This window comes from Schistocerca piceifrons, chromosome 3, assembly GCF_021461385.2.
Source record: "Schistocerca piceifrons isolate TAMUIC-IGC-003096 chromosome 3, iqSchPice1.1, whole genome shotgun sequence".
Taxonomy (NCBI): domain Eukaryota; kingdom Metazoa; phylum Arthropoda; class Insecta; order Orthoptera; family Acrididae; genus Schistocerca; species Schistocerca piceifrons.
The window spans coordinates 291,192,605-291,217,029 of record NC_060140.1 but is presented as its reverse complement, the minus strand read 5'-3'; the positions used below and the strand labels follow the sequence as shown (position 1 = coordinate 291,217,029).

At 42.1% G+C, this 24,425-nt stretch overlaps 1 protein-coding gene across 6 annotated transcripts in view; it reads left to right on the top strand.

The window, feature by feature from the left end:
- LOC124788188 (DNA ligase 3) overlaps window positions 1-24,425 on the top strand; it is a 637,556-nt gene that overhangs the window by 597,201 nt on the left and 15,930 nt on the right. For 4 of the 6 annotated variants that reach the window (XM_047255349.1, XM_047255355.1, XM_047255350.1 and 1 more), the window contains one exon: window positions 12,860-12,997. The exons of 1 other annotated variant lie outside the window; for it this stretch is intronic. In XM_047255349.1, the coding sequence (XP_047111305.1) occupies window positions 12,860-12,967 (108 nt within the window). In that variant the 3' untranslated portion in view covers window positions 12,968-12,997. Of the gene's footprint in view, window positions 1-12,859; window positions 13,002-24,425 lie in introns of all 6 variants that reach the window. One more of the 6 variants, XM_047255352.1, reaches the window with a different exon arrangement.

Below are 24,425 nucleotides of genomic sequence, written 5' to 3'. Positions count from 1 at the left end.
CACAACCTTATACATTCGTGACCTCAATAGCGAAGGTGGCTGCTCCAGGCTCAAAACACGCCCAGTGGAACTTACATTTGGAAATATTTGACTGTTCAGCATACACTGAGAACTAATGGTGACGCCGAAAAAGGTTTTGAAGGGATGTTCATAGACCTACCTCAGTTATTCCCCCAAAGCTTGTGTAAAAGTTACTCGCTCAAAACGCAGACACTTTTATTACGGCCTGACGTCCACTGAGCACCTGCAGTTTCGGTATTTGCCGAAATTATGAGGGTGTGCTCAGTCTAACTATGCGGCGCGTCTCCCGGATTTACCCTTATTTTTCTCATATTGAGAAATGGCGCAACGTTCATTGTTGATGGTGGCGGGTATTCTTCCTACTGCATCTGATACGCATGTAAAAAGAATACAATGGTTTCAGAATAAATTTGGATCCTGAAGTTTTTACCATTTACGAGCGGTTGTAATATAGCAGCACCATCAGTTCAGTGCGGCCTGTATCTAACACAAGCGAGAGCAGCAGATCAAAGTTCAAAGACGATGACCAGATCATAAGTAATTTGTACATGCTCGGAATGATCGCAAGTCACTGTTAAATGATCCGCAAATAATCTCAGGGATGCGCTTTACTTATAGCTGCAATTGCCGAAAGCGAATGGCATCAGGCACATATCGTTTCTTTACCAAGATGTGCTAAGTTCGCGGCTCCACCTAGCTTTTCTGAAACAAGTATCACAAAAACCGTAAGTCACACACAAATTAATAATTTCTGGGAGAACATTTACTTATAAATGAAAACAAGAATGTAACCCGATTTTACATATTTAATTATAAATCAAATCTGTAACTACTACAGAGACACTTACACAAAATACGTCTGCACATTTCGATGGAGATGGAGACAAGGAAAGAAGTGAGCTTCAGTTTTCTTCGTTTCAGCCACAGGCTTATTTCTCTGAATTTGTTGGTCTGAATTTAAGTTCGTACACGTTTCGTTAGGCAACTTGAAATATTTCTATAATAACAGAGCGCACTTTTGCGAGAGAAAAATATATTGAAATAATTTTATATCTAAATATAGATGACATTCTTCAACTAATGTTTCAAGGTACTGTACCGAATAGGGAAAAAAGACATTTATGGCGCACCTTAAGGGGGGTAGGACGTCAAACGGGCCGACTTGGAGCAAGAGTGTCACCACAGGACATTTTAATTTCTACTGTCTATACTTTTACAAATAAATTCATAAAACTTTGTCTCCATGACCAGGAAGGATTGAAGCCTCACACTGATCGCAGTGGAAGTTCAAAAACGTAGCAAAATACCTTTTTTTACATGTGAAATTTCATCATTTTTTCACTTATTACTGGCTGCATTTGTTGCTATAGGTACACTTTTCTTCCTAAGAAAGAGAGATTCTTCGATGAATTTTTCATAGCATACAAACAGTAGTTACAGGTGTATGAAACTCTAGAATTTTCCAAATCTATTAAAAAACTGTGGAAAAATTGAGGTAATTATCTATAAAACTTGATTTTTTTCTAAACATGAAGTTTAAAATGTAACAGTTCATTCATTTTTTCATAAATTAAATAACTGCTAGAGTTTCATACACCTGTAACTATGGTTTGTATGCTGTGCAAAAGTGATCGAAGAATCTCTCTTACTTAGGAAGAAAAGTGTACCTATAGCAACAAATACAGCCAGTAATAAGTGAAAAAACTATGAAATTACACATGTGAAAAAAGGTATTTTGCTACGTTTTTGAACTTCCACTGCGATCAATGTGAGGCCTCAATCCTTCCTGGTCATGAAGTTAAAGTTTTATGAATTTATTTGTAAAAGTATAGACAGTGGAAATTAAAATGTCCTGTGGTGCCTCTCCTGCTCCAAGTCGGGCCGTTTGACGTCCTACCCTCCATAAACAAAAAGGAAAGATCTGTTGATAGGACCTATCCTGAGGCCTCAAAGAATAATGAAATTGGTAATTGAGTGAAGTGTGTGTCTTGGTGTGAGGGAGGCGGGGAAGGTAGTAAAAATTGTAGAAAGAGCCCATGGTTCGAATACAGTAACTAGGTTCCGAAGAGAAGAGTACTGCACAGGATAGATCAACATGGAGAGCTGCACCAGAGCAACCTTCGGTCTGAAGACACCAGCAATAACATGTGTCGAGAATAGCTTACTGAGTCCTGGATCCATTGAGAGCAGTCGTTTCCGTGTGCCCAGGTAAAAAAGCCGTGAAAGGTAGTCTGGTGCCTTCAACGGCGAATCCCCGCTTTGATTGTGTCGTCTGTGTCACGCACAGAGGCGGCGTGTGCCCATGTCATTTCCGATAACGTGTCCAGCGCCGTGAACCTTGGCAGTTGGCCGTGTGACAGGCGACGCGACAAACATCGGCTGCTCCCCCTCCCCACCACTCCTTCCCAATTGCAACCCCTACCGCCGCCCTCTTCGTGTCAGAAGGGTGGCGGCAGCGGGGGTGGGCGCCTCGCGCCGACGCTTCTGACCGACGCCTGCCGGCGAGCCGTTTACCTGCCTGCCGGTTTTGCACCAAAGGTTTCTCCGAAACAGATTTTTTAAACACACAAACAGAAAAGAAGGGTAATTTTGAAATTACTGGCGGGTAATGTCTGGTCATACTATTATCATAGTTACGGGAATTGTCACATTTTATCCTCTGTGGACGCTACGAAGACGAGAATTTTATGCTAAAGTCGTTAGAAAGGTCTCGGCTTGTGAAAATATTATGGGATTTTATAATTTTTAATTTGGCTTGAGCGACAGTCATGGTAAATTTTTTGAATGATGCTATCGCCATTTGACTATAATAATTTTTATTTTATTGTTATACGATCCAGATTCCGGCCTCAGACCATTTTCAAATATAAAAACTGGAATAAAGGATAGAAGTAGAAATAACAAAAATAAGAATCAGGGCAACCATGAAAAAATAATGTATAAGTACCATGATTCTTTGCCTTACTTATATCTCAAAACACATCAGACTGATATGAAATCAAGTCCTTGTCGAAAAACTGTATCTGGTCATATAAGCTAGATCGGTCAGTAGTAAAAATGAGAAAATCTCTAAAACGCCTAATTGCAGAATTTCATTTCTGGATCCTGTAGCACAGCCGTTATATGAAACTGTTAACCAATAAACAAGCACGCGCCACACTATTGTGTCTGAACAACAATTGACGTCGACATAAATGAAACTATCTTCCAAAGATCGCCAGAGAGACATTACAGTCTGCATAATGCAATCTGTGGTCTCTTAGAAAACAAGGAGGGATCAAGATAGCCGCACTCTTTATTTTGCGTGATCGTAATTACATTATCTTTGCATACACTGGTACAAAACAGTGTCATATAATATAAACACTGCTATGTAGCAATGTATGCAAAGCTAAGGTAATTATCACGCAAAATAAACAGTTCAGCTACCTTGTTGTCTAACACACCACAGATAGATACGCTTTCCGAACATTTAAAGGTGTGTTGCTAGTTGATGGTCTACCAGAACGGTCGTCGCCATCATTCGATGTTGACCTGCTCTTGAAACGCGTTTATCAGTCTTGAGTCTTTGTGTAATCTACAGCGTTGTCTCCAAAAGCACGCTTTAACATTTGGTGCAGCTGTTTTCCCACGTTTAAAACAAAACTCCGTACGGACACACAAAACCGCAAACTCACGGAAACACAACGATGGAGCCGGCCAGTGTGGTCGAGCGGTTCTAGGCGCTTCAGGCTGGAACCGCGCGACCGCTACGGTCGCAAGTTCGAATCCTGCCTCGGGCATGGATGTGTGTGATGTACTTATGTCCTTAGGTTAGTTAGCTTTAAGTAGTTCTAAGTTCTAGGGGACTAATGACCTCAGATGCTAAGTCCCATAGTGCTCATAGCCATTTGAACCATTTTTGACCCACTACGATGGAAATATGCTCATCAACAACTTATCAGACCACTCAGCAGGCAGCCAATTCCCAAATAAATGCAAGAAGACTGTATGGAAAGACACGCCGGTTTTTCAGTGTAGTCATAATCGTATCCACCGTAAATTCAAATTTCGGAAACTTTTGTATATCATTCCGCGTGTTCAGTTTTCATTTGGGTATTTTCAATGGATTTTGGTTAAGGATTTACGTCTAGGGATACGACAAAATAATGTGAACATTTGTAAAAAGAGACAGTAACTTTAATAGCAAGCTGTTGGCTCTCCTTTTGAAGGAATGGCTCTGATCCCAATGATTCGACTTTTCTCAGATTCTGAAAGATAGTGATGAGTTGCACGTACACGTACTCTGGGCATGCTGAGTTGCGATCTACCCCTAAGAAGTTCCAGTAACATTGGCCACATTCAATAGCCATAATGTACTCACACCATTCTTCTTGTGCAGGAATGATTATTTTCTGTTATGAAAATACTGAAAAGATGCTCGCATTAAGATGAACGCATATTCAATACATTCCACATCCAAGGAAATTCTCGAACACCAATTTTGTAGCGTTAGATCTTGTTGTTCGTGGTGCAACACTTTCAGTCAGTGTAACTGCAGAGTTGAGCGCTTTCTCTTCAAAGTCCTCAACCAGGCGTGAGAGAAGGCTGTCCACTGTGTCCTTAGGTCTGTCTTCTGTCTTCCTTTGTTAATATACAGTGTGATTCAGGTGCCCCTACCGCTGTCGTTTTATGCAACCTGGCCTTCAAAACCCACGCTCGAGATTATCATATTCTCTCTCTCGCTACGTGTAGACTGTTAGTCCTACAGAAAAAATGGATAGGACTTTTTTGTAGGAAAATACGTATAATTAAATTTTCGCTGGAGGTCACTGCTTTCGAGTTCATCAAGAAAAATATATAAAAGTGACCTTCAAGCGCACTTCAACCCCACCCTCACCCCTCACAAGTCAAGATTTGTAGTATGTTGTTCGTGGCACTCCCTACAAGTGTACAAAAATCTCCGACAACACGAAGTATTTCCGACTGTCGACCTTTTTTGGTCTACTGATTGGCCTAATACGCCACCGGCATAATCGGCTATTTGATTAAGGTTATTGATTTAAACATGCCCGTGATGATAATGAAAGAACAACGACTTTTGTAAACATTACAATAAAACTAAATGCGCTGTCAATTCGACCCGAACTCTTCCTTTCCTCTGCCCTCTTGTACATATTGTATTTAACTCGTCTTTCCCTATAGCTTATCTCTATATTTCTCACAATTTCGAACATATTCCTCCATTTCACTTTGTCGAATACCTTTCCCAGGTTGATAAATCCTATGAACGTGTCTTGATTTTTCTTTAGCCTTGCTGCCGTTATCAACTGCAATCTCAGTACTGCCTCTCTTGTGCCTTTACCTTTCCTAAAGCCAAAGTGATAGTCATCCAATACATCCTCAATTTTTTTCATTATTCTGTATATTATTTTTGTCGCATCGTGGAGCATGAGCTGTTAGGCTGACTGTGTGATAATTCTCACACTTGTCAGTTCTTGCTTGCTATCATCAGAATTTTGTTGATGATGTTTCTCTGAACGCTTGATGGTATATCGCCAGTATCATGCATTTTACATCCTAACGTGAATAATCGTTTTATTGCCACTTCCCCAAATGATTTTAGAAATTCTGCTGGAATGTCATCTAACCCTTCTGCCTTATTTGAACTAAAGGCTTCCAAAGTTGTTTTAAATTCTGATACTAGTAGTGTAGCCCCTATCTTTTCTGTTTCCTGTTTCTTCTTCTATCATATCAGATAAGTATCCCCCTATATAGGCCTTCAATGTACTCTTTCCATCTATCCTCTCTCTCCTGTACATTTAGCAGTGGAATTGCCATCGCACTTCATCGATCAACTGAAGTATTTCTTCTGTTACCATCTTTATACCTTTGGTTTCCTTTCCAACTACCGGTCACGAAAACTGAAAACGGCCGGTAGAGCGGTGTGCTGACCACATGCCCCTCCGTATCCTCATCCGGTGACGCTTCAGGGCACAGGATGATACGGTGGTAGATCTGTCCCGTTGGGTCTTCACGGGTTGTGTTTGTTTTTTGTTTTTTTTTCTTTTAATCTTCTGTGATTGCCCTTTTTAGAAATGTCCATTCTTCTTCAACTGAACTACTTACTGAGCTGTTCCTTATAGCAATATCTATAGCCTTAGAGAAGTTCAAGCTTACCTCTTCATTCCTTAGTACTTCCATATCCTACATCTTTGCTTATTGATTCTTCGTGACTAGTCTATTAAACTTCAGTCTATTCTTCATCACTACTAAATTGTGATATGAGTCTATATCTATTCCTGGGTACTTCTTACAATCCATTATCTGATTTCGGAATCTCTGCCTGACCATGATGTAATCTGACATCTTCCCATGTACCCTAGCCTTTGCAAGTATACCTTCTCCTCTCGGGATTCTTGAATAAAGTATTCGCTATTACTATCTGAAATTTATTGCAGAACTCATTTAGTCGTTCTCCTCTCTCATTCCTAGTACGAAGCCCATATTCTCCTGTAATCCTATCTTCTGCTCCTTCCCCTAAAATCGTATTCCAGCCCCCCCATGACTGTTAGAATTTCATCTACCTTTACCGAGAGAGGTGGAGCAGTGGTTAGCACACTGGACTCGCATTCGGGAGGACGACGGTTCAATCTCGCGTCCGGCCGTCCTGAATAGGTTTTCCGTGATTTCCCTAAATGGGTTCAGGCAAGTGCCGGGATGGTTCCTTTGAAAGGGCACGGCCGACTTCCTTCCCCATCCTTCTCTAATCCGATGAGACCGATGACCTCGCTGGTCCTCCACCAAATCAACCCAACCATCTACCTTTACGTACTGAATTACTCGTTCAATATCCTCATATACAGATTTAGTTATAAGTTGCCACAGTGGATAGACCTTGAAAAACTGAACACAGATCAATCGAGAAAACAGGAAGAAGTTGTGTGGAACTATGAAAAAATAAGCAAAATATACAAACTGAGTAGTCCATGCACAAGATATACAACATCAAGGATAGAAAGGACTCAGCAGCGCCGTGGTACCGTGGGTAGCGTGAGCAGCTGTGAAACGAGAGGTCCTTGGTTCAAGTCTTCCTTCGAGCGAAAAATTTAATTTTTTATTTTCAGACAATTATCAAAGTTCAGGTACTCACACATAATCAACTTCGCTCTCCAAAATTTCAGGACATGTTCAGATTTGCTTGGACATATGCAGGATTTGACGGTCTACACACGGAAAATTTTGAAAACGTTAAAAACATATGTTTTGACAGAGCACAGGGAAAAGTGTGCGACTGTGAGACTTTTGGATTCATTTGTTGCAGTTTATGTGACAAACTCTTATGTTTTCACCACTTTTTCGGGCGTAATTATCACATCCACAAGAAAACCTAAATCGGGCAACGTAGAAGAATCTTTTTACCCATTCGCCAAGTGTACAAGTTAGGTGGGTCGACAACATATTCCTGTCATGTGAAGCACATGCCGTCACCAGTGTCGTATAGAATATATCAAACGTGTTTTCCTGTAGAAGAATCGCTTGACCTATGACCTTGCGATCAAATGTTTTCGGTTCCCACTGGAGAGGCACGTCCTATCGTGTACTAATCGCACGGTTTTGCGGTGCGGTCGCAAAACACAGTAATTAAACTTATTACAGTGAACAGAGACGTCAATGAACGAATGGACAGATCATAACTTTGCGAAAATAAAGAAAAATTTTTCGCTCGAGGGCAGACTTGAACCAAGGACCTCTCGTTCCGCATGTGCTCACGCTAACCACGGGACCACGGCGCTCCTGAGCTCAGTTTGTTCTTGATGTTGCCTATCTTCGCGTGGACTACTCAGTTTGTATATTTTGCTTATTTTTTTATAGTTCCACACAACTTCTTCCTGTTTTATCGATTGATCTGTGTTCAGTTTTTCAAGGCTTATCCACTGTGCCCGCTTATATCTAAATCTGAGGGGGGTGCGATGGGGAGGTTCCCTTGTGAGCACTATGGGACTTAACATCTGAGGTCATCAGTCCCCTAGAACTTAGAACTACTGAAACCTAACTAACCTAAGGGCATCACACACATCCATGCCCGAGGCAGGATTCGAACCTGCGACCGTAGCAATGGCGCGGTTCCAGACTGAAGCGCCTAGAACCGCACGGCCACCGCGGCCGGCGCAGCACGAGAGGTCGAATAACCAGATTGACGCACAAATTTGCAGTCAGCTTGCGTGGGATAACCGCCAGAGTGTTCCTGCTGTCGTACGAAATGGCGCCCCAGACCTCAACTCCAGTGTGTCTAGCACGCAGACAGGTTGATTGCAGTCCTTTTACTGGCCTCCTTCTAACCAACTCACGGCCATCAGTGGCACCGGGGCAGAAACAGCTTTCATCAGAAAACACAATAGACCTCCACCGTGCCGTCCAGTGAGCTGTGGGTGGACACCACTGAAGTAGCAAATGGCGATGGATGGTGTTAGTGGAATATACGCTACAGGACGTCTGTCTCGGAGCTGTCCTTGAAGTAACCGATTTGTAACAGTTCGTTGTGCCACTGGGGCGCCAACTGCTGTTCAAATTGCTGCTGCAGATGCAGTAGCATGCGCCAGAGCCCCACGCCGAACACGATGGTCTTCCCTCTCGGCAGTGCCGCGTGGCCGGCCGGAGTCCGGTCTTCTTGCGACCGCACATTCTCATGACTATCACTGCCAGCAATCATGTACTGTGGGTACGCCCCTTCCAAGTCTTTCTACAGTGTGGCAGAAGGAGTACGATAGTCTTTGTTTTCAGTTTTACACATCGCCGCTTGGAGCCCGGTCTTCTTTTGACTGCACTTTCTCATGATCACCGCTGCCAGCAGTCTCGTAGCCATATCACACGACGTCATTCAAACTCCAGCATTCATGTACAGGCCACGACGTTTGGAACGCGGATTTACTGCAAACTTCGTACACTCGTGGTACTCCATTAGGACAACAAAATGTGTAAGCGGTAGCACGTACTTCTCAAGCGTTATTGAGAAAATCGCAAGAGAATTTCGGTCGTCAAATATATACCTGTGTTATACCCGTGAGTGACTATTTTTACCAGGAAGCGCCGGCAGCCGAGTGGTTAGCGTTCAAGCCCCGTAATCGCCGGGTCGCTGTATCGAGTCCCGCTCGTCAGTTATTTTTTATTTCTAACACAGTCATTTTCTTTACCATTTATATTACAATTGATGTAATGGGAAAAATACGTGTAGTCGGATGAACTCTTATTAAATTTACAGTGTTATTTGGCAGTCTGCAAAGTTTTTTCTAACACAGTCATTTTCTTTACTATTTATATTACAATTGATGTAATGGGGAAAACACGTGTAATCGGATGGACTCTTATTAAATTTACAATGTTATTTGGCAGTCTAAAAAGTACGCGCTACCGCTTACACATTTTGTTGTCCTAATGGAGTACCACGAGTGTACGAAGTTTGCAGTAAATCCGCGTTCCATACGTCGTGGCCTCCCATTGTCAGTGATATGTTGATAATGGCATCTTTGTCGCCTTAAAGGCACTCTGACTGACATCAACTCACATGTCCAATCTCAGACCCTCACGTCCGTTATAGTGTGTATTTAAAGCAAACCTGATTTGTATCTTCGTAGTGGCGCTATTAGCGCCACTCGTAAGCGACTGGCGCGAAATATGAGTAGACATCATCTTTCGAATGTAGAAACGCGCCTCCCAACAGCTTGCTCTTGATGCTTTTTCCGTTAGTGTAGGTCTGTTCAGCAAACTGGCTATTAAATAACTACTGGAAGATAGCACACCCTTAAATAATTATGTTATTTCGGACTTAAAGTTGCTGCCAATAAGCACGGGGATTGATGACCGTAAAAAAATTACGTAATATTCTATACGTCGGGACAAGTTCAAGTATCAGAGATGTGAAAATTACTTCCATCATCAAGATTCTAAATTGCTAACGGAGCAGAGTTCGTAATGATCCTGGCTACAGATGTCAGTACGGAAAGAACGGCATACAACAGGTGAAGAAGACGTAGAATGCTGGCTGGTTGCTCGCTTAAAAACAGTGGGTATCGGGAGAAGGAGTCGCGTCGGCGCCGGCTGGCGAGCGACCACCTGCCGGGGCGGCGCGGCGCGGCTCGCTGACGCGGGTAATTACGGCGTTTTATCGCCGCTGACAGCGGCGCGCGGCCGGTCAAATACACGCTCACGGCTAATTATCGCGTCTGCCACTGCGCGAGCGCGTGCCTCGGTGTAAACTGGTGCGTGTACGTGGCGCGAAACACGGCGCTTCTCTCTCGCACTGCCCAGCCTTCCTGCGCCTCTTCTGGAATGAAAGCATGTGCTATTGCTGGAAACCGTGGACTCTGTGTACACAGCAGAACAAACTGTCTCCAGCAGGCGGCAAGTTAATTCACAAACGCACGGTTGTATTTATTTTTCCTCTCTTGTGGGAATCTGGAAATATCATCTTCAGACTTACAGTTTGGCTTCAAGAAAGATGCAGCATCAGAAAGTGTGACTTATTTTTTGTGTAGGAGCCACTTGCAGAGGTTGTTAATGAGCTGAGGATACTATTTATCTTCTTTGATTTAACAAAAGCATTTGACTGTCGCAAATTCTGAGGACCATGCTACACTCTAGGAGACTGACAATAACCTGCCGCAGTGCTTTTATTAGTCGGATTGAAGCATCCCTTTATTGTGGATTTTTCATTATGCACTGCTTCAACTTTGTAGCCATTTTTAAGTTACTCAAATATGTAGCAGATGTAACACACTTAAAATGTACATACGAAACTATCATCCATTGGTCGTTTAGTCAGATGTAGTAAAATGTTTTGTTTACCCTTTATATCATGCCTACAACTTTCTAATTCTATTCTGTTTTATTTTATTGCGTACTAGACCATACTGCTACATTTTAATGATGTATGACTACATGAAAGTTTTGAATGAGATCCAAATATGTATTACTTTTGTAAGCTGGTGTTCTATAGCTGCAATATGTTCCATGAAAGATGTGTTTATGTAGCTGTGCTATCAGCTGTTGCTAATAACTTCATGAAGTTGCTACTAGTTTTGGGCTATAGCTCTGGCACCTCGTAAAAAAAAAGAGCCTTATACCAAAAGTAAATGGTGTGCTTCATTACCACAATATGTTGTTACTTGTCAAAAAACTGATTATATCATTTTTATTTCTAGTGCATTCTGCATAATTGTCTTAATATTAATCTAAATAGGCAATCATCAGTGTTGCCATTACCTGACATGACATAATAAACAATATGCACATATGATGCTTTTATTCTGGTTAATGGCCCCTCAGGTGAAGGTAAATGACACAAGCAGTTTCAGTTACATTACAATTCTGGAACATTCATTGATAACATAAATAATGCAGACAATCATAATTGATCCGTAAGAGGGTCTTTTGCAATAGACATAATAACAAAATATGAAAAATATCTTTAAGCAAATGTATTAGATGATTATAGTGATCAGTGGAAAAAAAAGGAATTTTTTCAATCCATTTCTGAGCTACCTCTTATATAAGTTAGAGAGGCGTATTTAACAGAATTTTTTAGATTTTACAAACGTATAAATAGGGACTACAATAGGGAGAATTTTATATTATACCTAAAACAGCAGAATACTTATATGCAAAACACATGTAATATGAAGCCCAACAGCCGGCCGCGGTGGTCTCGCGGTTAAGGCGCTCAGTCCGGAACCGCGCGACTGCTACGGTCGCAGGTTCGAATCCTGCCTTGGGCATGGATGTGTGTGATGTCCTTAGGTTAGTTAGGTTTAAGTAGTTCTAAGTTCTAGGGGACTGATGACCACAGATGTTAAGTCCCATAGTACTCAGAGCCATTTGAACCATTTTTTAATTTGAAAGTAGAGAAAGTGTCATCGAACATTGAAGCGTTCATGAAAGTTGAAGTTGTATTCAAATTTTGTCGCCGATTTTTGTTACTATAATTCAACACACCACTTTAACCAATGCAAGGAAATGTGTGCTTTTCTGGATGTTTCGCTTTGAACAACCTTCGAACAGAGGGAAAAAAAATTGGAGTCATGAATCAGAAACAATTTAAATTTTATTCTTTAGAGAAATTCCTCCTAGCAGTTTCTTGCATTGTGACGTAATACCAATGTACGTAATAACAATGACGTATGAACAATGTGCTCACGTTAGAATACAGCAACGTATTCACATGATATGCTTCTGTTCGTTAGATAGTTGGCGCACCAGCTGTCGATTCATCAAGAACTGTACAAAACAATTTGTAAACCAAAAATATTTCATTTGAATACTTCCTTCCTTCATGTGGCACCTAGCTCAAGGTAAACACTTGACAATAGCTTAAAAAAAGGTGAAACTAATTTCGCAACGAATAACGGGTCTGAATAAATACAGCCTAAGTGGAAAACGGCGCCTTCGTTTAATAAATCAATGGCTGCATTGCCCACTATTAAAAATGACACAATATTTGTCGCATCCTTCACAAACTGCACTAATGATGACAAATCTTTATTACTAGTGTTTTATTCCTTTTCTGTACCTTTTTATAAATTCTTTTAATTATTATTATTATTATTGTATTTTTCGTTTGTAATATTAGATACTAAACAATTTAAGGAGTAAATAAATAAAAAATGACTTAAATGCACATAACCGAAATGATGATCTTGTATCTCGTATTCTGAAAAAAATGAACTTGTCCTAAGGAGTTCAGTTGCTACTTCCACGAATAATCGTATGCCTTTCGTTTACAATGGCACATGTAATTTTGTTTGAAAATAATTCACATCCTATATATGTGGCACTAACCGATTTCCGTCTCCATTTTCCACAGACTGGACGGAGTGATGCAAAGCACGTACGAAAATTGTGGCTGTGGCATTCTATCCGTTTTCAACGACTGCAGCCTATATCGCCATATAAGGTTGTCTGGGTTAAGTAGCGACGTCTCAGAGAGTTCATTTGTCGCTGGGTAAGTAAGTAAAATTCTTGAAACGTACTGTGTGTCGCTAAGAGTTGCCGTACATCACCCTGATATTAGCTGCGTACACATTGCGTCATAATTATCGAAATGTCATCTGTCAGACGGAAAGCATGGTATGAGTTCGATTGACGCAAGGTAGAGGGGATCCATACGTTAGGTAATTTTCTGAGAAAATTTCACGTAACATATGCGCGCCCAAGTTCATGCTGAAGACACTGTGGAAAATTAGCAAAGTACTAAACCCAATAATTCCACTGGTGGGCCTATTAAATTAACCGATGGGAACTGTTGAACTATAAAGTTCAGTGCATGAAACAATCTTGTGAAATCTTTGTCAATTAATAAAGATAACTTCCGTTGCAGCTCAGATAAGTTAGTTTGTAACAGTACCGTCCGTCGTTGATTGCCAGAATCGAGACCTTTACGCCACTTGGAGTGGTGCCAACAACGCCATCGCTGCTCTGTGGAGCTACGGAGGAAGACTTTGTGTAGTGACAAGTCTGGTGCAACCTAGGGGTACTCGGAAGGGCATATGTGGACCAGACCACGCAAATACCTGTATCTTCCTGTAGATGTCGTTGTGAAGAAATTTTATGAAGGTGGTTTCATGGTTTGGCATCGGGTAGTTAGTGTTGGTCGACAGAAGAATGAGCGCAGCTGTTCAGGCAAACGTTTTACGCAATCTGGGATGGCAGTCTGTTTTTTATTCATTACTGGAGTATACGCTGAGAGGAGCACCGTGGCAAGTTAAAACTTTATGCTCAATCGGGACTCGAAACTGGGTCCCTACCTTTCGCGGGCAGTGTTGGGTTGGGTTGTTTGGGGGAGGAGACCACACAGCGAGGTCATCGGGCTCATCGGATTAGGGAAGGATGGGGAAGGTAGTCGGCCGTGCCGTCAGGGCATTTGACTGGAGGGATTTAGGTAAATCACGGAAAACCTAAATCACGATGGCCGGACGCGGGATTGAACCGTCGTCCTCCCTAAAGCGGGCAGTGTGTTACCGTTTATACCATCAGGGTACGCCAGTAGGTGGAAACTTTGGAGGAGACCTAGTGGTAGTAAGAGCTAATCCGAGATGTGTGATCGGACAGCGCATTTGCCAACCGCTCGTATTAGGACGGACGCTGGTAAGTTATCCGGCCCGGCGCACCGTTTAAATTTAAACTTGTCACATACGTGTACCTCAGTCAGTAACGTACGTACCAAACAATGATAGCAGATTAAAAGCGATCCTTTTCTGTGTCACCATGACAGTGCCTCGGTCCACAATAAGAGTACCATTACATCTTGGTTATAGAAAATAAAGTGATTTTTCCGGAGGTGCGTGCTTAAAGGGTCCGTTACAGGGTCTGATACGAGGGTCGTCCACAAAGTAAGTTCCGTTTCTATTTCTATCCGCAGTAGCGCTACGATCGCAGTTACGAGCAGGCGCGGCAGTTACTCAGGCTCAAGCAGAAGCCATGTACGCCATTTTCAGATCGCTGCTGCCGACGTGTGCTTTGTAGTGCTTATTTATAATGTCAGCCGTAATTGAAAATGCCGCCGCGTGTGAAACCAGATCTTTGATTCGTTTCCTAAATGCAAAGAAAATTAAACCAAAGGAAAGTCATCGGCAAATATGCGAGGTTTACGGCCAAAATGCTTTGAGTGATTCAATGGTTAGAAGATGGGTCAGACTGTTCAAGGAAGGACGTGATCAAGTGTACGATGAAGAACGAAGTGGACACCCGTCTGTGGTTACTGATGAAATGGTTCACACAATTGAAGACAAGATCAAGCACAACCGTAAGTTTACACCTAGTGCCGTTGCCATGGAAGTTCTGCAGATCTCACGATCACTAATTCATGAAATTGTTACTCAAAAACCAAAATTTCGGAAACTTTGCTCACGTTGGGTACCCAAAATTCTTACTGAACAACACAAAAAAACAACGGATTGGAAGTGCACTTCAGTTTTTGACACGCTGCAGTGAAAAAGGCGATGGTTTTCTTCCTCCGATAGTCACGGGGGATGAAACTTGGGTATCATAGGGCACCCCTGAAAGAAAACGGCAATCAATGGATTGGAGGCACACTTCATCCCCAACTAAGGTTAAGCCTAAGCAAATCTTGACATCTCGAAAAGTCATGTGCACCGTCTTTTGGACAGAAAGGCATTTTTCTGATTGATTTCTTACCACGAGGCCAAAAAATCAATGCACATGCTTACTGCGAAACCATTAAGAAATTGCGCCGCGCAAAACAGAACAAGCGCCGAGGATTACTGTCGAAAGATGTTTTTTTTTCTACAATAATGCCCGACCTCACACGGCGAATGTGACCAAATAACTCTTACGGGAACTTCACTAGGACACGTTTGATCATCCTCCATACAGCCCGGACCTCGCTGCTAGCGACTTTCATCTCTTCTTACGCCTAAAATCTGTCCTTGGTGGTCAACACTTCAACGATGATGACGAGCTGAAAGAACATGTTACCACATGGTTGAATACACAGGCAGCAACCTTCCATGACGAAGGCTTACAAAAACTTGTGCCACGCTATGACATGTGTTTACAAAATTTTTTAAGCTACGGAGAAAAGTAGTTTAACAGTTGTAGATTTTTGTACTATAAATATTTTTTCTATATCTGTACACGTTTGGTTTATTAACCCAACGGAACTTACTTTGTGGACGACCCTCGTATTTGCACCGACTTGTTTGTACAACCGGTGTTAGCACAGGCAAGTCGTCGTGGGAATGAATCAGAGACTGAAAAAAATTGTCTGTTTTATTTTCTTATGTCCGTCCTGTTTGAAGTGTGGTGGCGCTTGAGATGACTCATACCAGATGTGCAAACCAGATGAAGCGCTTTACTTCTTCACAAATGGCACGACATGTTTCCAGCATGACGTGGCGCAACGATGACATTGATATCACAGATGAAAATGTGAGATCAGCATAGCATCTGTTTGTTGCCAAGTGTCTCACTGTTACTATAAGTCTTTAATAAGCAATACCAATTTTCTCATTTCTCCTTCTACACAAATTATATACACACTTCAACAACATAAAGAATGTCTCTTTGTCCCAGGTAGTTAAATCAGCCCTCTTTCTCAAATTTTTGCCTCTTCGAAGGGCCGTATTTATCTTGAAATAGTGCGAAACACATCTCAAACGATTCCTGATGATGCTTAGTGATTAGTATTGAACATTACACTTAGTCAGATACTAAAACTTTTGTCGCAGTCAAACTTTCTTCCTCTCTTCACGTAACTTTTGTCGCAGTCAAACTTTCTTCCTCTCTTCACGTCAAGCGTTTACCACAGAAGTTTTTTTCCCTTTATCAGCGTCGCTCTTTTGCTGCACGTACTTGAAATAGTAACCTTCCGGTCTTGTGTAACGAGGAATGTATCTGTGACGAGTAAACACAAGTCACCGACTGTTCGTCAACATACCAGCATGAATATTAATAAATGCTACTAGTTGGTCTTATGGAACAAGTGTGCACACGGGAAAGTTCTGCTAAACTAACGGCGAGGACACAACCTATTTAGAATGTATGAATTTCGTCTTTAGTCACAAAAAGGCTATTTAAATTATTGAGAACGATGTCTAGAACACTGAGGATACATATTCATGTGCCCTGAGACGTACAGCTTCTAAATGTGTCTTTTTATATAATTTCCTGAATTGCGGCTATAACGATGTTAAACGGTGTACAGACAGTGAATATTACGATAGGAATAGTTATTTTTGTGGATAGGGCCGTTTGTTACTAATGCAGCAACTTAACATAGTCCAATTATACAGAGAACTGTATAATCGTATGTAATAAAATGACAACACTTAGTACGCGACATTCTATAAAATTATTAGTTAACAAACCAAAGATACGTACAAGTTTGTGTTCAGAGACGTAACCTTAAAGCTACTAGCTGCATGTGAATGTTCTAAGTCATTTATCATTGCTGACATAACCAAGAGATTATCCCTTATTTCGCTTATTTAAAATAATAGAATTTGAGCTATGTCTTATTAAAATTATCATGATCATTATAAACATAGTTTTTTTAACTCATTCCTTAATCAGTTAGGATGAGTCGAAATTTCTGCTACAAATTTTATGGTTTGTAGTGTGTATTGCACTCATTAGGTAATGTTTTGATTGTGGATCCGCATATGCTGGATGCATCAACTAAAGGAAACTCAAATGAAGTTTATAACCCCACCATATTTTCTAGAGTGAATACCCACCACTAGTGTGCGTCTGCCAATGATACTGTGCACCATCAAACGTGGGGCATGGGCCGTCTATGGTCATTTCCGCTAAACACTCCAAAAAAATATGACGATTGAGGTAACGCAGTTGTTGGGCTTCTCTAGTGCAGGATTTAGTTCCTATAGGATTGTACGTATACGGCTACCTAAAATAAGTCACCCTATCCAGTTCTGCACGACGGAATTGTAACTGTAGCTGAATTAAACGCTGGGTGAAATTTTATTTTCCTTGTAGCTATGCACCTAGTGGGCTGGTGCAGTCATTAAGGAACCAAACTATCATTCGGAACGATCATAAGGCTAATTCTTCTATGGTTCCTTTGCAAAGGACAATGCTGATTTCCATTTGCATATTCGTCCTTTTACAGCTATTGCTCTGTCGCTAAAGATTTCATCATCGACGGGTGGCACCAAATGAGGTTCATCGCTGTGTTTTATTTTTAAGCGTGTAACGAGTTGAAACACTGACAGTCCTTAACTTTTCATGTGGCCCTTTCCGCATTTCAATACCAAAGTTACACAGTTCAGCGCGTCTGTTACGAGCGTTTTACGTCGTAACTCGTATATTCTTCAGTAGGTTAACCACCAACACGAAGAAAATAAATGAAGTCTACTGAGAACTCTGCACACATACTAGGGAAATACGTGTCTGCATACACATCAGGCTCCTACTTTGTAGACTGCTTGACCAAATAAAGGCTCGTGGGGCCTTTAACGTTTATTTTATTCCCGTGCGGTCTTTCGTAATTTATTTGTCGTTCACGAATGGCCATTTAGATGCGTATGCAGCCCCATTTTCCCTGCATCGTCTGATTTCCCAACTGTGGTATTTGCACACATACATGTTGTAGTAATGTAACCATATCGTTATGATTTTTAACAGTTTTTCACAACAGAGCAGCTATTCAGACCTAAGTGTTCCCCGTGGTGTATTTCATAATGCTTAACAGTTCGCCAGTAAACGATTTTAATTGCACAGAGGAATGGCCACGTGTAGTAGCACAGCATAATTTGCAGCACAGCAAATCACTAGCTCCAGGGACTGCTCAGAGACATTGGGAGAGGGTGCTCTATTCGCAACGGGGTGAGGTGGGGTCCTAGTGCCACACACGAATGCCAGGTGGTGATACATCGCACTGATGAATGTATATGACATCCCTCCTGAGGGAATTGTCGAATTGGAGCGCTAAACTGTAAAAATCCCGAGCTGGTTGCAAGGCCCTGCCCGTAATACTCAATTGGGGAGAGATCCGGCGACATGGCTGACCAAGATAGGGTTTGACAAGCACGAAAAGAAGCAGTAGAAACCCTCGCCGTGTGCAAGCGGTCATTATCTTGCTGAAATATAAGACCAGGATGGCTGGCCATGAAGCGAAACAAAATGGAGCGTTCCGCTGTGCTGTAAGAATGCTGCGGATGACAACCGAAGGGCTCCTGCTATAGAATGAATTGGCACCCCATAACATCACTCCTGGTGATGAGGCGTATGGCAAATGACAGACAGATTGGTATTCCACCGCTGCCTGGGGCGTCTCCAGACACGTTTTCGTTGCTCATCGGAGCTCATTTCAAAACGGGACTCATCATTGAAGACAATTCTACACCAGTCAATGAGAGCCCAGCTGATGACATCTCTAGAGACGCCCGGTGCAGTGGTATGATACCAACCTGACTGTCACCACCATACAGCCCGACGACCAGGAGTGATGGTCTGGGGTGTCATTTCTTTTCATACCAGGACACTGCACCCTCACAGCACAGCGGTATGTCGACGATATTGTTCGTCAAGTTTTCTGGCCCTTAACGGCAAGCCATCCTGGGATTACATTTCAACAAGATAATGCCTGCCCGCACACGGCGAGAGTTTCAATTGCTTGTCTTTGTGCTTTCCGAACCGTACTTGGTCCACCAAGGTCGCCGGATCTCTCGCCAATTGCGAACGTTTGGAGCGTTATGGGCAGGACCTCGAAACAGGTTGAGAGTTCGACGAACTAACACGCGACCGGCCGTTCTAGGCGCTTCAGTCTGGAACCGCGCGACCGCTACGGTCGCAGGTTCGAATCCTGCCTCGGGCACGGATGTGTATGATGTCCTTAGGTTATTTAGGTTTAAGTAGTTCTAAGTTCTAGGGGACTGATGACCTCAGATGTTAAGTCCCATAGTGCTCAGAGCCATTTGAACCATTTTTGAACTAACACGCCAGCTGGACGGAATTTGGCACATCCCTCAGCAGAACAGACAATCAATGCCAAGCCGAATAACTGCTTGCATAAGGGCCAGAAGTTGACCAACGCGTTATTGACTTGCTCAATTTATGAAGCCCTTTCTCTTGAATAGATCATGCAATTTTTCTGAAACTATAAATATTTGTTTGTTTGTACATGCACATCACATCTTTCGATTTCGGACCCATTCGGATAATTTCTTCGTGGTGCGTCGTTTTTTATCTTAGAGTATATTTGTGTTCGCGTTGCCGAAGGAGAAAAATAGGTGCCTGTGATTCGCTTGTCTGTGTGCACATATACATCACATCTACCGATATCTGACCGACTCGGATAATTCCTTCGTTGTGCGTCGTTTTTCTTGTCTTAATGTGTATTATAACGATTTAAAACTCGGCATTAATTTCATAAAGAAGTACTGCCGCGTTTCCTTTCCATGTCTCATCTGTTTTTCATTTGATGTGCGTGATAAAGGCATACTGTGTAGACAGTATAAACTATATGTACTGAGACTGTATAATCCTGGAAGCGTAGTCCCATTTATTAAATACTGTAAAAATGTCTCACCCCCACATTGCGTAGCCAAATCCTGGACTCGAATCAATACACCACGTCCTTACGGCCAGTCTGAACGAATGTTCGGCGAATTCCTGTAGGAATTTAGGCAAACACGCACCAGTTACGGTTTTCGCGGATCTGTAGAAACGTTTCGGACGTTTCTCCTGAAATACGTGGAATGCTTTTCTCTTGTGTTTCTGCGAGTATTTTCATTGTAAATTCTGTGATATCAAGTGGAGCTAAATTCCTCCCCCTGCCTCACAAAAGAAGTCTGTTTATGCTGTGAACCAAGTGAGACCCAGTTTAAACGAAAAAATGTCATTTTCGGTCTCATTGCAAAAAAAGTTTTTGAAAGAACGATTGTGTGTATCCAATCACTGTTGTATCGACTTTCAGTCAGTTTGAGATGTTATTCAGTTCAGAAATATCTGTTGACGACAGCAAAAAATGAAATGCAATCAGTATTGTTGCTGTTTACACAATCGCAGCTTGTAACAGCCTTCCTCTGTCGCTGCTTTAAGTTCGGCAGTAAGTATCCTTGAACTGAATGTCACGCAAAACTAATCTTAGTCCTTTCTCTGGATTGGATTCGCTAAATTACGCTTTAAACGAAACTTCGTATGCAATAAGAACAATAACGATATTTCTCGTCAAAAATGGGCGACTCACAAGCCACCCTATGAGCAGTCGTTTGTTTTTTTCCTTTTTGTTCCTCCCCCATAAACACATTACAAAAATAAACTGCAATAACATCGGAAAGAAAAGCAAAACGGCATGTAACGATTACTAGGAGAGACACCGATGTAACACATGTCAAATGGAAAGGGATGACGTGTTCTATAGTAAGGTGTCAGTTAGCCAACTGTACCCACACCTGTTGTGGCCGTGCGGTTCTAAGCGCTTCAGTTTGGAACCGCGTGACCGCTACGGTCGCAGGTTCGAATCCCGCCTCGGGCGTGGATGTGTGTGATGCCCCTAGGTTAATTAGGTTTAAGTAGTTCTAAGTTCTAGGGGACTGATGACCTCAGAAGTTAAGTCCCATAGTGCTCAGAGCCATTTTTGAACCCACACCTGTCAGTTCTAATCCTGCTGCATCTTGTTACATCTCTCGGAAGATTTAGCCTATATGCAGATGAATGTGGTGCAATGATTAAGGCAGTTCTGTCATATTCCGTAGAAATTCAGCTTTTCTGTTGTTTCCTAAACCACTAAGCAAAAGTCATAATGGTTCATTTCTAGTTTCTTGTCGACTATTTCAAGCTTGTTCGTTGTACAAATTACTTATTCACACTAAGTTCTGTTACACTAGATCAAAAAATGACTTTTTGTGACGACTCATTTCTGTCACAATCTTATTACCTCGGGTGGAACTTGTAAAATATGTTGGTATGTTGTCATTTTAAAATCACATTTTTCTCCGAAATGTCAGTGACACGTCATCCAAGGCTTCTGGTTGTAGTTCTCACTGGCTGAAAAATCAGGCACATGAGCCTATGATACGTTAATCGAACGGGAACTTGTGTACTGGCCAATGTAAATTGTCAATGTGGGTTGCCTACCACTCAGGGAAAGTATGTAGGAAATCTCAACATTAGCGCGAGCTTAATGTTTTGAACATGGCTGTGATCAGCAACCGTCATTAATTACAATGTCACACAAATTTCCAGCCAACCGGTTGCAAATAGAATTTAAAATTCTTTAACTAATTTTCAACGCCAACTAGGGGTGCCTTCTTCAGAAGAAACTGTTACCATACATGTGGTTAAAAGGAAATTTGAGCGACAGCGCTCTAGTCAAAATATGAAAACCACAATTAAAACATTTCCACCTGAATACATAACAGATATAATCAAAATTTTAAAACAATATGTAAATATGCCACTAAGGGCACTACAATGGTACAGGAAACGAGTAAGTAACAGCGACTATACTATGTCGCTCAAATTTCCTTTTAACCACATGTAAGGTAAGAGTTTCTTCTGAAGAAAGCGCCCCTAGTTCGCGTTGAAAACTAGTTAAGGAATTTTAAATTCTATTTGCAACCGGTTGGCTGGAAATTTGCGACATTGTAATTAGCGTGAGCATTAAAAACGTGACTCACTCTCTCTCTCTTTTTGTCAACAAGGAAATGGGCAGTTTTAGAACGTACGATGTAAGTTGTCATTGTGGGTTGCGCACCATACAGGAAAGGTATGTAGGAAATGCCAATATTAGCTCCAGAGTTAAAAGCGTGACATACGTTGGTTCTCTCTGTCAACACGGAAACGTGTCTTTTCAGAGCATATGCTCATATCTAAAACTTTTTATGCGAGCTCCCTTCCATGACGTCTGTAAATGTGTAAATTCCACATATTTGGTGACTGTACAGAGGACTGTGGAAATTTCTCTTTCTCTGTGTTTCTCTGCGACAGCATATATGGTATCGGCCAGTGACAAGGAGAGAGAAGACACATGCGGCACGAGTTTTCGGTGTATCTAAAAAGTCAAATGTGTGGATGATGCAGAAAGGAATCGAAAAGTTACTATATCTGCTCACCAGTATCCAGGCCCATATTAGTGGACAATAATACTCGATGTGTCCACCCTTCGTCACTCGAATTGTTTGTATACGACCGCTTGCAGTACGTCTTTTAAAAAAGGTCTTCGAGTGGAATTTTTCCTGTAGCAGAATTAAACGCCGGATGTAATTTTATTTTACTTGTAGCAATTGACCTAGCTAGCTGGTGCACTAATAAAAGAATTAGATTAGCAAATGGCTCTGAGCACTATGGGACTCAACTGCTGAGGTCATTAGTCCCCTAGAACTTAGAACTAGTTAAACCTAACTAACCTAAGGACATCACAAACATCCATGCCCGAGGCAGGATTCGAACCTGCGACCGTAGCGGTCTTGCGGTTCCAGACTGCAGCGCCTTTAACCGCACGGCCACTTCGGCCGGCTTAGATTAGCATTCGGTACTTCAGGGGCGCTGCTGGGGATACTTTCAGTGAGCTGTCTAAATGACTGTGGAGGAATTGCAGCCCGTTGGAATTGCAGCGCGTTCTTCCTGAAGAGCCGAAATGAAGGAAAGTAGTGATGTTGGACACTTTCGTGTGGAGCGAAGTTGACGGCTCACTCACCTCAAAGGTGTTCCATTGCGTTCAGAATGAGACTCTCAGCTAACCCGTCCGTTTCAGAAATGTTATTATTCATATAAATTTGTCGCATCGAGTGTAGATTTAAGTGTCAGGAAGCCTTTCTAAAAGTATTTGTATGGAGTGTAGCCATGTATGGATTTGAAACGTGAACGATAAATTGTTTAGACAAGAAGAGAATAGAAGCTTTCGAAATGTGGTGCTGCAGAACAATGTTGAGGATTAGGTGGGCAGATCATGTGACTAATGAGGAGGTACTGAATAGAATTTTGGAAAAGAGGAATTTGTGGCACAACTTGTCTAGAAGAAGGGATCGGTTGGTAGGACATGTGCTGAGGCATCAAGGGATCACGAATTTAGTATCGGAGGGCTGCGTGGAGGGTAAAAATCGTAGAGAGAGACCAAGACTTGAATACACTAAGCAGATTCAAAAGGATGTAGGGTGCAGTAGTTACTTGGAAATGAAGAAGCTTGAGCCGGCCGGTGTGGCCATGAGGTTCTAGGCGCTTCAGTCTGGAACCGCGCGACCGCTACGGTCGCAGGTTCGAATCCTGCCTCGGGCATGGTTGTGTGTGATGTCCTTAGGTTAGTTAGGTTTAAGTAGTTCTAAGTTCTAGGGGACTGATGCCTCAGAAGTTAAGTCCCATATTGCTCAGAGCCATTTGAACCATTTTTTTTTTTTTGAAGAAGCTTGCACAGGACAGCGTAGCATGGAGAGCTGCAGCAAACCAGTCTCTGGACTGAAGACAACAACAACAACAACAACAAAAAAAACAACATCGTTGCTTCACAGATTCTGCTTTATGACAGGATGCGTTGTCATGATGATACAATCAATCATCGTCCTCGATATGTTCCTCTACTGTATACAGTGCACAGTGCTGGTATCTCTAGGGTCTAGCATGATTAATCATTCCAAATTACTCGCTTCCTGTCATCGACTGTCCAGTGACATCGCTCTGGACACTATCTCAAGCGTCGCTCAGCACTGACAACGGAAATGTGTGACATGTGAGAAGGTGTTTGACCGTTAACTCCGTACGCGCAGTCACTGTACTGGCTGAATTGGTGGCAGCACTTGGGCACTCACAAGTGCTTCCTTCCGCTGGTTTCACGCGATTTTTCGTTGCGGCGGAATTTTCTCACGAAATTTCAATCACCAATTTTCTCCTCCACATGCGAAAATATTTTGTTGATGCCGACCTACATAGGGAGAAACAATCATTGTAATAAAATA